Genomic DNA, 15,592 nt, shown 5'->3' on the forward strand with positions numbered 1-15,592 from the left:
AAAAAAAAAAATCATCTAAACTTTATCCATACAAGAAGTAGCAGGTAGAAATGTTTTCTTTAAAAAAAAACAACAAAAAAACAAAGACAGCTAAATCCTCTCAAACTATGAGGCTTCCTAAATGTCTTATTCATACATGAAACTATGCTTGCAGGCAGCACCAAAGGGCTACTCTAAGAAAGTGGTGGGAAATCATCATTATTTCTAGTAAAGTATCCACCCAATACTACTTTTTATCTATAGCCAAAACCCGAACAAAGACTGGCAAGTCTTTCTGCCGGGCAGTTACTCACCAACTTCCCATACACATTCCTAATCTTTTATTCAGAAAGCCCAGGCAGTTATAGATGAATCCTCACTGCAAGAACTAACATGCTTCCTCTCAGACCGTAACACAAATGTTCAGTTTCCAGTACTACCCGATGTGAAGTAAAGGAGCAAGGGAGCAAGAAGTCACCAACTTAACCAGGGTTCCATGGAGACGAGACACAAAGAAATCTATATAATAAAAAATGCATACTCATACCTTTTCTACTAGACAAGAATTTTTCAATTTTTACCTTCCAATATGAATGAAAGGTAAAATATGAAGCAAAGGAGCCGGAAACTAAGAACAGCTTCTTAAACATGACTTTCCAAATGGATGACGCTACTGTTTGTTGGGTTATATGCAAAGTCTTACCTCTTTAATTAGAAGCTTAAAAACAGAAGGCACTTTCACAGCAATTTCATTTACTCCATAAATCAACTTTCTATGACAGAAAAATGCAGTAATTGTATTAATAATTTAGGAGAAGAATTATGTTAGATATGGTTAAAGTCAACCATTCTGAGATTCATGCTTTCAAAATCTCTTGTTCCATGATTATAAAATTCTCTACTTTTAAAAATAAAAAAGCTGCTAGGTCATGGCGGCTCACGCATTTAATCTCAGCACTCAGGAGAGAGAGGCAGCTGGATCTGAGTTCAAGGCCAACTGTGTCTACAGACTGAGTTCTAGGACAGCCAAGGATACACAGAGAAATCCTGTCTCAAAAACCAAAATAAATAAATGAAGTAAAATAAAATAGCTAGCTAGCTACACTATTTAAATCAAAGATATCAATAGTGGTAATCAAACTTTAGCGGTTTACTTCCTTTAGACTCCTATTTTGTATGTGACACATTTCATTGTTTTAAAGATGTATGTATGTGTATGTATGTATGTATGTATGTATGTACGTACGTATATGAGTACATGGTCACTGTTGTATTCACACACAGCAGAAGAGGGTATCAGATGGTTGTGAGCTACCATGTGGTTGCTGGGATTTGAACTCAGGACCAATGGAAGAGCAGTCAGTGTTCTTCAACCACTGAGCCATCTCTCTGCCTCCCCCACCCCACCCCCAAGTATCTTTCTTACTAATCAATAATAACCATGTGAGCAAAAGGCTCACTTTGTTTACGTGAAAGCTATCCTGAAACTTTTATACCACTCAGGCTACCTTCAAACTCATGGGAATCCTCCTGTCTCAACTTTCCAAGTGCTGGGACTATAGGTGTAAGCCATCACAACACATCACAGGTTCTCTTCCTGCACAGAAGGAAATTTTTGGAGATTTCATTTTTATTTCATGTGCATGGGTGTTTTTGCCTAAATGTGTCTATGCACTGCAAGCATGCACTACCCACTGAGGCCATGGAAAAGCATTGGATCCTCTGGAACTGGATTTACAGGCAGCTGTAAGCTGCCATGTGGGTGTGGGGAACCAACAGTCAGTGCTCTTAACCACTGAGACATCTCGTACAGCCTCAAACAGAACAAATTTTATTAAGATTTATCTAACTTTTTGTAAAAACAAATCTTACCCTACTTNTTTCTAGCAAGAATATTTTACTAAGGAAATTTATTTCAAAAATACTGCACATTTTAAGTCTTTTAGAAAACACTTTCTTAAAATTGGTAGCCAGACAGTGGTGGCGCACGCCTTTAATCCCAGCACTCAGGGAGGCAGAGGCAGGGGAATTTCTGAGTTCAAGGCCAGCCTGGCTTACAGAGTGAGTTCCAGGACAGCTTGGGACACCCTGTCTTGAAAAACCAAACCAAACCAAACCAAAAAATTGCTTAGAGGCTGGTAGTGCTGCTCCACTGTCAGAGTGGCTGTCAACCACACACCCTAGCTGTGATTCCAAACAACTCTATAAACCAAGCATGACATGGTTGGTGCTTTCCTGAAAGCCCAGCACTTGGGAAGCAAATTCAAGATCAAAAGTTAAAAAGACATCCACCCTTGGCTATACGGTAAGTATGGTCAGGTTTATCTACCTGAGGCTTCATAAAAACCGGAGGGGGTGGGGGAAGATGTGCATAGGTCAGTGTAAAGTATTTGCCTAGCCCAAAAAGGCTCTGCTCCCTCTAAAACCCATACCTTCTTCATTTTACTCTCATGTATACTATTATAATTGTAACCTTTTATAAGGTGCTAAGACTGAATGAATTTTTTTTGTTTAAACATTGAAAAAGATGTTACAACAGTTTTAAAAAAAACTTTAATTCAATAAAAAAAAAAAACATTTATCTTTAAAATGTGCAATACACTGGCAATATGTTAGTTTGTTTTCCAAGGCTTGGTTTCTCTGCATAGCCCTTTCTGTTCTGGAACTCACTTTGTAGACCAGGCTGGCTTTAAACTCACTCAAAATCACCTGCCTGTGATTCCTGAGTGCTAAGACACTGGCATATTTTTATACTTTAAAAAAAAAAAAAAAAAAAAAAAAAAAGCATGGCTCCCAGCTTCCAGTTTCCTGTGGAAAATGGCTGTGCATGCTTACAATTCCCACATCAGAAAGTCTAAGGAGTTACTAATTAGAAAGCACTGTGCGACTGACAGGAAGCTCTACCCAATACACAACACATCCCAACTTCAGAGATAGGAAAAGGTGGGGAAATTTGCATCTTAGAATTGATTAAAAGGTAAAACTTAAGGGATTATTAGCTTTAACATTTTTTATAGTTTTGGAACTGAGAGTGTTTTGCTCAGGAAGGTGTAACTAACAGAATGTAGTATTTAATTCCCTAAGTTATGTGGGAGAGACCTATCTGTATGCACTGTGGGTTTAGGAATGTTGAGAACAGACCTACTTCAGTTGCATAAAGTTACCTGTAGGCATGCATCCCCTGTGTCAGTCCTGCACTATGCTTTTCATAAATTGATGCACAAGATACACCTTCATCCAGTCCCCTAAATAAATCCAAAGTTTTTACTTTAAACAAAGTTTAAAATATCCAAATTTATTATTGCCTCATTTTGCTATATGCTCGATTTTATAACTGTAACTTCCTTACAAACTTCTTAGAAATTCTTAACAAAAAACAGAAGTCCTGAGAATTTTAAAATCTCAAATTCTTAATATAAAACAATCAGTTTAAATCTCAAACACAACTAGATTATCCACTACATTTGTCATGGCTCTAAATAATACTATATAAAAAACATACATAGCAGGATTATCCTTTAACAGTTTCCAAAGCTTATGAGTCAACAATCAAATTAAACTTAAGATAAAGTGTGACAAATGAGATTTTCAAACTAAAGATTTACTATTCATTTCTTGCAAAAGTTGCACCATAAGTCCTTTCGTGACTACTACATTTCAAAGTGCAGAATTTACAATCATAAATGTCTAAGACCTAGAACAATTCTAACTAGGATTCAACTAGCATATCTGCTTTCCCTCCAAAATATAATTATGCTTATTTTAATAGATACCAGCCAAACAACTCTAAAGCAAAGAGAATTAAAGACATTAATTCTACTTAATCTCTACATTTTATATATAGGAAAGGTAAGTTCTACAATTTGTTGATACCATTATGGTAGATTTAAATTTTACAAGTTTCAGTGGCTGGCAGAGACCACACAACAAGTATGTTAGACATTCTTTCCACCAGAGCTGATGACTTTGCCAGAATTCAGTACAAAGAGGGACTAGCAACAAAGTGTTTAACAAGCCTGCAGGACAATGGTATTTATCCCCAAAGCATTGGTACCTCAATTTCAGAACCAGAAACGAGAAAATCATTGAACAATTCCAGAACATTCTTTGGTATTCTAGGTAAGCATTCCAGGTATTAAATGTTCTTGATCTTGTTTTTACTGTTAAGAATTATAAACTTTTCTGGCATTCTAGAGCAAGGATAGTTAATGAATGTTTCAAATAGTAATAGCAAAACAGAATCCTCAGGAGGCTAAGAGGGGAAACTGGATATAAACTGAGCAAAATAGCAAGACCCCATCTTTTAAATAAAGTCTAAACCATAGTAAATTTTTGTTTAACTTTGATCTCTACACACACAAATAAAACAAATAAGGGATTACTCCAATTTGTCCTACCCAAAGATAGCATTTGCCAGTGTCATTTCTCGTCTAATTGTATGTTACATGTTCCTTTGAGTACAACTGGATGGGACTATCAACATAGGAAGAAATAATTCAGATACTCTAGAGAAAAGCACAGGGATTGGGGAGTGGGGATCACTGAGGGTCACCACTTATCAGCATGTGAGTCCCAGATGCTCAGCCCAGTGCACACCAAAATAAGAGTAAAACTAAACAACAAAGAAACAACTTGAAAACCTAAGCTTCAAGATATACTCAAATTCTTCCTGTACCTCTGCCTCTGACTGCTGGGGTCACAGGCATGCACCACTGTATGCAGCTTTCGTTTAAATTTTATGTAAAATTCTCCAAGGTACAAGTTGCAGGTGAGACTTACTTTAAAATGGTTAATGAAACTTCAAAGAACACTAGAGTTGTTAATAAGTGAATAATGATTTTGTGTTAACATTAAAATATAGCCACTTTTACTAAAACATTTAAAAATATTCATAACATATTCTAAACAAACTAAAGATACTTACTTTAAGAAATCAAAATTGTGAGTGGCATCATTCCAGAAATATCTTATGCTATGGTGGGTAAAATACCGCATCTGTAGAACATAATAATATTACATCAAAAGGCTTATCATATATCAAATAAAAAAACTTTCTATTAAACCTAAAGTTTTTGGAGGAAGGGCTGGGAGTAGAGGAGGGAGGGTAAACTGCAGTTGGAATGTAATATACGAGAAAAGAATAAAAACAAAAAGTAAAATACAAAAAACAAAAACCCTGAAGTTTTATTTAGTGACAGGTACTGTACAAAGCTTTTATTTCAAGCAGTAACTGCAAATATGAAATTATAAACTGTATCTTTGATAATGTAGAATGTAAACTATGGTTTTTCACAGCTTTGACAGTCCATCACGGTACCTGTTGTGACTGACTCTGTGAGTATTTATTCATCTCGCCTCTATTTTCTTCAGTCAGATGAACAGCATGGCCATTAGAAACCTCATTAACTAAAGATTTTGCATTCAAATTTGGTTGATTCTCCAGAGGAAGAAAGTGAATTTTTGCACAAAACCATATTCTAAATTCATCCTTAGAAGAAAGGGAGAAAGGTCAATTAATTATGAATATTAAATAACTGCCTAATTTTTATGTAAATGTTATTATTTAGTCATCTCTTGCTAATAAAGTATTATTTCATACTCATTTAGCATGAAAAACGTTTCATCAACTTTGACACACTTTACCAATACAAACTATCAATAGATTTAATAAAAGTTCACAATTCTTTAATCACATATATACTGAACATTAAATATTACAGCCTCTCAATGCTTCCAATTAAGGTTCTAAACAAAGTGCTTAAGATGAAACATTACACTCGATAGCTGGCCAACTTAATGAGGAGTGTGGGCTATAATCCTAAAGAGCCAGGACCTTAAAAACAATAAAGTATCCAATACTGAGGGTCATGAAGAGCTATAAGAGGACAGTCTCCTCAGCTATAACACTCCTTTTAGCCTAATCACTGGGTATTTTGATCATATCAAAGCCATACTTAAAAATATGAAAATTCCTTATCATGTCCTGGCAATAAAGTCCCAGTTACTTATTCTAAATAGTTTATACAAAGCCACTATTTTACTCCTTGAATCATCAGCTAATATACACATGGACTTACAGTTGTCCTGAGAAGCACCACTTCACAGTCTTTAACTGCAGCTCTAACACATGTGGCTTTCACCCGCCACTCAGGCAGCCAGTAGAGGAGGAGGAGGAGAAAACCACCTGTACAAATCACTCCTACAAAAACCACGGCAAGCTTCCAGCGGCATAAGTTATAGCCATGTATCTCCTGCACAGAAATGGCAATCACAGGATGAGCAAATGATAACGCAGATAAACTAAAAATTGCTCTCAGTTACATACTAGTTTCTTTGCATATAAACTGTATTTTCTCAACTGCTAATTTACCTATTATTTTCAGTAAGTTCATCATACAAATTTTAGACTTAATAGTAAAATTTGTTGATCATGTTTTATATTTATGTCTAATAATTCTTTGCTACTAACACAGCGCATATATATATGTATATATATACACACACATATATATATGATTAATGAGAAATAAATATATATATATTTTATGTGTATGGGTATTTTGCCTTCTGTCTATACATCATGTGTGCACAATGCCTGACAACCAGAAGGGGCACTGGATGCCCCCTGGAAACTGAGTTTGATAGAGATGGTTATAGGCTCCAATGTGGGTGCTGAGAATCAAACCTGGGTCCTCCAGAAGAGCATCCAGTGCTGTTAACCACCCACCAACCCAACTCACCAGTTTCGTTCCTTATAATTTCATCATTTCAATTTTTAAAAGCTTAAGTTTTCAGGTGGGTTTTAAAAAATAAAGTTTTAATTCTGTAACCACTTTACACTTATAGGAAACTGATTATTTTTATCAGTGTTTCATACAGACCCTTCATCCACTTTCCCATTACCCTACCATCTGGTGCTTCTGTCAAAAACACAGTGTTCCTGTACTATCAATACACTGCAGTCACTGATTCACTCCCTCACTGGGCTGACTGGATGGAAGGATGAACTGAGACAGGGTCCTAGACTGTTGAGATGGCTCAGACAGTATAAGTGCTTGCCATGAGACAGGGTCTCACACAGATATAGGTGACTGTACCCAAAGTTGGCCTCCAGCTCGTGACCCTCCTGCTTCTCTGCCTCCTGCATCTAGAATTACAAAGTATGCATCTCTATGCCTAGCACATTACATTTGGATAGGTTTTGTTTGTTTTAAGTGACTTGAAAATTGTTCCAATGCCAACATTGGATTAATTAACTTCACTCTCTAACTCAAATTAATTTAAATATTCTTGCATTCTCACCCACAAGGGCTACCAAATATAACATTTCAAACTGTTGAAGTTTTAATTTCAAGCAATAGAAATTATCCCATGGCAACATCTGAGATATATTACAACTTATTACTTGACATGTGGTGACACATGCCTATAATCTCTGAACTTCAGAGGCTAGGACAGGACAGGAAATGTGAGTTTGAAACCAACCTAAACTATAGAGCAAGGAGAAAACTTTATTCTTTGATTATTTTAAAGGTAACCTATCTGGTGGGTTGTTGTTGTTTTTTTTAAGATTTATGTATTTTATGTATGTGAGTACATAAAATATCCTCAGACACACCAGGGCATCAGATCCCATTACAGATGGTTGTGGGCCACCATGTGGTTGCTGGGAATTGAACTCAGGACCTCTGGAAGAGCAGTCTTTGCTCTTAACTGAGTCATCTCTCCAGCCAGAGTTTTTGTTTTAATTGAACTGAAAACTTTTAACTTTACAAACCACAAATAGAAACCTTTACTTGGGGAACCAGCAAGATGTCTCAGAGACTAAATGTGCTCCCCATGCATGCTGACCTAAGTTCAATCACTAAAACCCAAGCAACTTTTAAAACTCCCAAACGTTGTCTTCTGAGACCCACCACATACACACTATGGCACATGTGTACCGACATAGACGGCCAGGTATGGTGCCACCTAGAAGGCACTCCCAGAACTAGGGAGACCTGGTCTACACAACAAATCCCAGGATAACCTGAGGTACATAAAGAGACCCTGCCTCAAGGAGAGGGGGAGGGGAAGAGGAAGGGGACAGGGAGAGGAGGAGAGGCAAAGAGGGGGAGAGGGGGAGAATGAGTCGGAGACAGACACACAGAGAAAGAAAAACAGACAGACCAATTGACGGAATGACGGACCGTCCAACTGACTGAGACTTTTATTCGAGATATTTTAGCACTGACTAACATTTTAAATCACCACATATAAAACTATGTCTTTCCCCAACTGCTATCACTTTAAACAGGAAAGGGGAACTAAGCATGATGGCTGTGGTTCCCATCACAGCAGCACTCAGGCTGAAGCCGAGTGAAGGACCGAGACCAGTCTGAACAACAGAGTGTATTTAGATCAGCTGAAAAACAAAGTGAGACCCTGGGGAAACAACCCACCTTAAGAGTAGATGCACACTCAGCAGTGGAGACCAACTTTCTGTCCTACAGGTTGTGAATATAGATTATGGCTTCCAGTTTTGTGTATCTATGGGATTCCTGGATGGCAGACATGTGTCTTTGTGTCTATGGCTACCTCTTGTGCCTTCCCCTGGTCTCTTTTCCTTCTGCTTGTTTTGTCTTATTCTCATTTGTTGCTTTTTTTATTTATTTATCTTATAATATTTTGTTTCATTATTATCCCTTAGATGCTTTTTTGTTTTCTATTGAGACAAATTGGGTAGATCTAAATGGGAGAAGTAGATGGACCTGGGAGGAACAGAGAAAGGGGAAACCATAATCAGAATAGATGGAATGGGAAAAAAAACTATTTTCAATAAAAGAAAAAATTAAAAAGTAATGAAACTGTCAAAAGGAGGAAGAGGATGAAGAGAAGGAAGAAAAAGAGGAAGAGGAGGAGAAAAACTCTTGGAACCAAGTGGGCTTTGCTCAAGTTCTGTTATTCATATATATGTGTGCTCGCGGGCCCGCATGTGTGTGTGTGTGTGTGTATGTGTGTGTGTGTGTGTGTTTATTACTGTTCTAACTTGAATGCTCCCACTAAGTCATATAGCTATGAAATACATCTAAAATTACTTGTTTCTCAGGATAAGGACTCAGGTATTTGAAAATCCTGCCTCCCTTCAAGATCAAACTTGTTATGCTGCAGGAGAGGCATGCTTCTGATGGAAAAAGAAACTGGCCATTCACTGTTCACTATGATTAAACTACAAGAGAAAATGAAAACCTTCAACAATTAAAACAGAACAAAAACTCTGAAAAGGCTCTATAGTAAAATCCAAACTATGCAGGCCTGGAGATGGCTCAGTGTTAAGAGCTGCTCTTCCAGAGAACCTGGGTTCAATTCCAGCACCCACATATGGCAGCTCACATCTGCCTGTAACTCTAGCTGCAGGGTTTCTGACACCTGAAACAAACATGCATGCAGGCAAAACACCAATGCACATACAAATGAATTATTTTAAAAATCCAACCAATATAAACGATATATAACCTCAATTCAAATAACCAAAATTAATTAATTAATTAATTAAACCAAGTATCAGGAGACAATGGAGCATAACTTTAATCTCAACATTAGATAAGCAGAGAAAAGCTGATCTCTGAGTTTGACGCTTGTTCTACAGAGAGAGGTCCAGGACAGCCAGGGCTACTCAGAGAAACCCTGCCTCAAAATCAATCAATCAATCAATGAATAAAATGAAATGAAATGACAACCACCACCACCACTACCCCAAGTCAGGCCAGGAATAATGGCTTGTGTCTTTAATTCTAGGACTTGGAAAGCACAAACAGGTAGAACTCTGAGACTGAAGGTGGCTTGGTCTACTTAACAAGTTCCAGGACAGCCATGGCTTTATAGTGAGACTTTGTTGTCTAAAACAAAGAGGACACACACACACACAGAGCCTTAGTCGGATACAGAGATTCTGATTTGTGTGTTGTGAGTGGGTGTTTCACTATTGAGTGAACCTGGAGCCTGGGTACATTAGGTAGACAAATACAGCACCACTGGGCTATCCCTCAGCCTCTGTTGGTTTTTCTTTAATTGTATCCTTTTACTCCCTAGAAAATGATGAAAGTTAGTTACCATTTCATCTTCTTGACCCTTGTTGATAGTCTTCCTTTCTTCTTTGTCCATTTCTACAGTGGCTTGAAAGGTGCTGTGCTTCACAACAGGTGAAGATAACTGCAGGGAAAGAAACAAATGTTGGGTTCCTTTAAAAATAGATCTTGGCCATCACCAGAACTAGATGCTAAAACCCCACTGCTGATGACACCATACACTGAGAAATCAGGTTGGAACTGAGCTAGAAACTTCCCCTGTGAATAGCTTTCCTACTGCCAAAAGCTGCTACTGGAGAAAAGCCATCAATAGTCGAAATCAGCTATACACTCTATACTACAATACCAGATGTCAGGCAAAATATCCTCATGGGTACAACAGGGTCATGACTGGTATATATGTAACCAACCACTTTCTGATTGGATTTGGGACTCATTCCACAGGAGGGAAATCATGTTTTGACCTGTAAACCTGGACTAAAGCCAACGGCTTGGGAAGTCTCAGACCCTGTGATAACAAATCTATTATTCTTGTTTTGTCCAAACTACCTGCAATTGTTTATTTTTATATCCATAGATTATTGCTGCTCTCAATCTTGGACAAAGAAACATCTGCAGTTAGTAAGCGATTCATAACTGGAAGAATAAATGTTGAGAACTCAGCCCTAAACATTTAGGACATCTAACTTCACCCTCTCCAAGGCTGAAAGAACATCATGGAATTATAGGGGGCTGGAAAGGAAAAAATATAAAGAAACAAAATTGTGAAATACTGTCCTCCACCCATGACATGACAGCACTCACTAACTCACAGTAGCAAATACTGCCCATCAGTATTTCATATTTCATCGTGGAGAGAGAGGGGGCTCATGAGTCCCCCACCACCCCAAGGAGCTATTAGCAGTTAATGGTTGCTGGGGGAAAGAGTCCATTTCTTCAGTTGAATAGTCACAAGTTACCTCATCAACCCTAATTAAACTCAATGGATAATAGCAAAAAACAAAAACAAAAAACAGAACAGAACTTGAAAGCAGGGGGAGCTTGTTGGGAAAAAAAAAAAAAACCCAAGTGTTCTGTGGAAGTGGGAGATGAGAAGACAATGGGAAAGGATGGGTATGTGAAATCCATACACATTAGACATGGATATGAAATCATCAAAGAACATGCTGTCATAAAAACAAAAACAAAACCCTTTAGTATACCAGGTGTTGTAGCTCACAACTTTAATCTCAGCCCAGCATTTGGAAGGTGTGAGCAGATCTGTGAGATCAAGGCCAGCATGATTTACATAGTGGAGTTACATAGTAAGACTGTCTCAACAACAAATTTTTGTTGTTGTTGTTGTTTATTTGCTTTGGTTTTGGTTTTTTGAGACATGGTTTCTCTGTGTAACCCTGGCTGTTCTGGAATTCACTCTGTAGATCTGGCCTCTGTGCTGGGATTGTACACTACCCCAACCCGGCCAAAGGTAATTTCTATTGCCTTGGCAAGAAAAGTGGTTGCACTTTACATTTCATAAATTTCTTTAACAATCTCTCCCTCTCCTTTTTAAGTTATCTCTTTGTCTAGTTGTCAGTGAACTCAGGAGTTTTCACCCTAGACATAGGGTGAAAGAACATAGAGTAAGGATTGCTCGATGTACCTGGAGTCAGGCAGGGTTGGTTGAGTGCTATCCCAAGAAAACTTTGGTCTGGAATTTCTATTATTTGTTAGGAACAATACTCTCTTAAGATCCAGATCTGGTGGTGCGCACCTCTAACCACAGCCTTCAGGAGGCAGAGGCAGGATAATCCTGAGTCCGAGGAGCTAAGCCACTTAACTCTTTCACACACTCCCACAGGAGGCTGTGAGACTGGTTTTCTGGCTGGTGCTTGATGCTTTAGAGTGAATTCAGTTCTGTAAAGCATTTTAGCTCAAAGTAGATGAATAAGACTACTCTAAAGCTAAGGGATGAAAAAAGGTTATTTCTTAGAAGTTAAATTATATCAAAACTGCAGTAGGTATGGATTAATGAATCATACTGACTTTTATGGTAGTAGTGGAGAGGGTCAAGAACTAGGATGTCACTGTCACTGCAGAACTAGCCAGCATTATTTCTGAGGTGCTCGAGAAGCCTGGCTAGGGAATTGTGTGTGATAACAAAGTGTTCTTCCACTGAGCTGTATCTGTAGTCCCCAGGAGACTTGCAGAGAGTTCAACCAGGGATTAACAATATTTGGGAAGACAAGTGCCAGTACTAAACATGTACACTTTTTTCTTGTCATGAATAGCAAAGGAATAAACATGGGTTAAATGTAAACAGCCTACCATGTTATATAAATGATTAAGCACCAGGGACTTCAGTACCTGGCAAAGTCCTGGCAGTTACATAAGAAATACCAATGGCTAGTTACATTTAAATTATCAGTTCTAACCTCTTCTCTGGCTGGCCTGGAGCTTACTATGCAGATCAGTGGCCCAAGCTTTTGACACCCCTCCCTCCTTCCCTCCCTCTTTCCCTCTGCCCTTCCTTCCCTCCCTCTTTCCTCCTCCCCTTTTCTCATCCTATCTCTCCTTTCCCACCTTTTGTGGGATTATAGAAATGAACCAGTATGACTAGCTGAAGTTGCCATTAAAATTCAATGCTCTCATTGAGCCTGTTTACTATTTAAGAAATATTTCCCTCAATTTCTTTAACAAGTTGACCTTGTTCTAATATTTTTCTCAAAATCTTGAACAGTTAAAAAACATAGCAAGGGCCAGGCAGTGGCGGCGCACGCCTTTAATCCCAGCACTTGGGAGGCAGAGGCAGGTGGATTTCTGAGCCAGCCTGGTCTACAGAGTGAGTTCCAGGACAGCCAGGGCTACACAGAGAACCCTGTCTCGAAAAATTAAAAAAAAAAAAAAAAAAAAAAAAAAAAAAAAAAAAAAAAAAAAAAAAAACCATAGCAAGGAATACTCCAATTATTTGAGTTATCATATGGTGATTTAGTGGATAGGACAACCTATACTTTTTCCTCAACAAATGCAGTTCTTTATGTAAGAATTACTTCTCTGTGAGTCAACTGCTTTAAGACAGAACTAACAGCTTAACAAATTAACCAAAGTTAGCAAAATGATAAAATTTAAATATAAAAATGCTCTAAAAATCATCCATCATCATTAATTTTAAATATATCATACACCTCACAGGAAATTACTAAGAATTAACCCTTCAAATACACTTGGAAAACTCACATTCCAACTGTGCTTACATTTAAAACATTCATATTGTAAAGGTATAATTAAATGTAAATGTTTATAAGTAAACCTTTAACATTTCAATGACTCCATAAAGACAAAGAACTCTATAAGAATATCTTAATACAAATGTAATCAAGTTGCATATTAAATGTGTTTCTGTCACACTTCTTAATCTAAAGTCTTCTGAAGCATTAACAACGAGCTTTGAAAATACACTTTGGTGGCTTGCTAGAGTGCATTTTTTTTTAATCAAGTCAATTTCTACATCACAGAAAATAAAGAATTTTTTCTTACCAACAGCATTATACCATTATTCTTCTCCGATCCTGATACATCAGCTTTCAAAAGCTGGCTCTTCATATAAAATAGAACCATAAAAATCCATACAAATATTAAAATTTAATGCCAAATACTGGTTCTGCTTAAATTGCTTTGAAATGATGATATTAAAATTTAGAACTTTTTAATTCAGCAAATTTAAATTGTTTTAGAAGATAAACCCTTCTGTTCTTTGTCATTGGCAGAACTCCTATTTGAATAAATCCTATCCTGCTGCATACACAAGTTCTGGCCTTCAGTGCATGCCTGAATCTTGATGTTATCTAAACAGCAAAGGGCTAGGCTATTGTCCTTAACCAAACCCTTCCTTGAATTTATAATGAAATGGATTTACTTCATCAGGAGAAAAAAAACTTGCAGGGGAGGATAAAGTGAAGCTATCAGAAAACCAAGTCTAATGCTTACTCCACTCTCTCCCACATTCCATAATTATTAAGAACTATCAAAATTAGTCTATAGTCTGTTCTAGAAGTTGATCAGAGCTTACTTTCTAAAACAAGACAAACTGGCATCAACTTGCAGAGAACTCGGCAAACATCTTAGACATCTTTGCATCCCATGAGCATAATACTGTAATACTTCATCGGAGCCAAATGTACTATGTATTATGATCTCAGCATTCAGGAGACTGAGGTAGAATAACGAGTTCAAGGTCTATCTGAAGCTATCTCAAAAATTAAATGAAATCAAAAATTTTAAACCTGCCTAGAATTTCCAAAGGATTAATTTCACAAGGTGCTTTACAAAGTCATCAGTAACTTAAGTAAAACTTTAAGCTAAGCAATTTAAGTATTATATTTTGTTTTTGTGGAGACTCGCAAGTAGCCCAGGCTGTCCTGTACTTCCTATGTAGTTGTTTCTGACCTCCACATATTGTGCTGTGGCATGTATATCCCTGCTTCCCCCCATGATATACACACCCAAATAAAAAAATTTAAATAAACGTTGAACATTTAAATAAAAATTCCTTTTTTTGAGATAAGGTCTCTCTGTATAGCCTAAGCTGGTCCTGACCTCTTGCCTTAATTTTCCAAGTTCTGAGATTACAAACATTTACCACCTCACCCAGGTAAAAACCAAAGGACACAGGAAAGGATGCTTCAACAAATAAATAACCACAACTGGCATAGATTTTCAAATTTACAGCACCCACAACAAATCCACAATTCAAATTTTATATGCCCAATGAACAATTTTTATCTTATTTCTTGCTATCTATATAAATACCTATGTAAAAAGAGTAACAAAATCTTAATCTTCCAGCCATAGTAAGAGAACTGTTGACAACGCTGAGGACAGAACTCAACTTCAAATCAGCTCCTAACATAACAATAAAATGACATAATATAGCTTAATGAATACGTGGAAATTTTACAAAGATACCAGCTTCATTTTAACAAAGGTTTACTCAATACCCATTTTATCACTTCCCATCTTAGACTTTCTCTTATAATACATGCTTTTGTTTCTGTGTTTAGGCTTAAGGAAGACTATTGTGTCCAATATACACCAAACTAAGACTGTATTTACATTTGTCAAGTGAAGGCTTTGTATAGTATGTTTTTTTCTATGTTATAGAGCAACATGAGAGTTATAACAAAATGTTATAATTAGGCCACACAATAACTCCCCATGTTTTTTAAATCACTTTATTATGTACTATTTTTTAATGAACATTTTTATTTAGTGGTATTCCAAATGGTTAAGACTGCCCTCAGGCTGGAGAGATGGCTCAGGGGTTAAGAGCACTGACTGCTCTTCCAGAGGTCCTGAGTTCAATTCTCAGCAACCACATGGTGGCTCAAAACCATCTGTAATGGGATCTGATGCCCTCTTCTGGTGTGTCTGAAGACAGCTACAGTGTACTCATATACATAAAATAAATAAATCTTTTTTAAAAAGCTGTCTTCATGAGACAAAATAGTTTATTTAATAAAGTTTGGGTTGTTTATTTATTTATTTAGGATTTTAAGACAATATATAAC

At 37.1% G+C, this 15,592-nt stretch overlaps 1 protein-coding gene across 3 annotated transcripts in view; it reads right to left on the reverse strand.

Annotated features, from left to right (window-relative positions):
* Atp13a3 (ATPase 13A3) overlaps positions 1-15,592 on the reverse strand; it is a 75,795-nt gene that overhangs the window by 43,046 nt on the left and 17,157 nt on the right. For 2 of the 3 annotated variants that reach the window (XM_021184511.2, XM_021184509.2), the window contains exons 3-8: positions 10,072-10,170; positions 6,057-6,230; positions 5,297-5,467; positions 4,904-4,974; positions 3,144-3,224; positions 683-752 (exon numbers count right to left, since the gene is read on the reverse strand). In XM_021184511.2, the coding sequence (XP_021040170.1) occupies positions 683-752; positions 3,144-3,224; positions 4,904-4,974; positions 5,297-5,467; positions 6,057-6,230; positions 10,072-10,122 (618 nt within the window). In that variant the 5' untranslated portion in view covers positions 10,123-10,170. The remainder of the gene's footprint in view (positions 1-682; positions 753-3,143; positions 3,225-4,903; positions 4,975-5,296; positions 5,468-6,056; positions 6,231-10,071; positions 10,171-15,592) is intronic. The other variant, XM_021184510.2, reaches the window with a different exon arrangement.

The sequence above is a fragment of the Mus caroli genome, chromosome 16 (assembly GCF_900094665.2).
Source record: "Mus caroli chromosome 16, CAROLI_EIJ_v1.1, whole genome shotgun sequence".
Taxonomy (NCBI): Eukaryota; Metazoa; Chordata; class Mammalia; order Rodentia; family Muridae; genus Mus; species Mus caroli.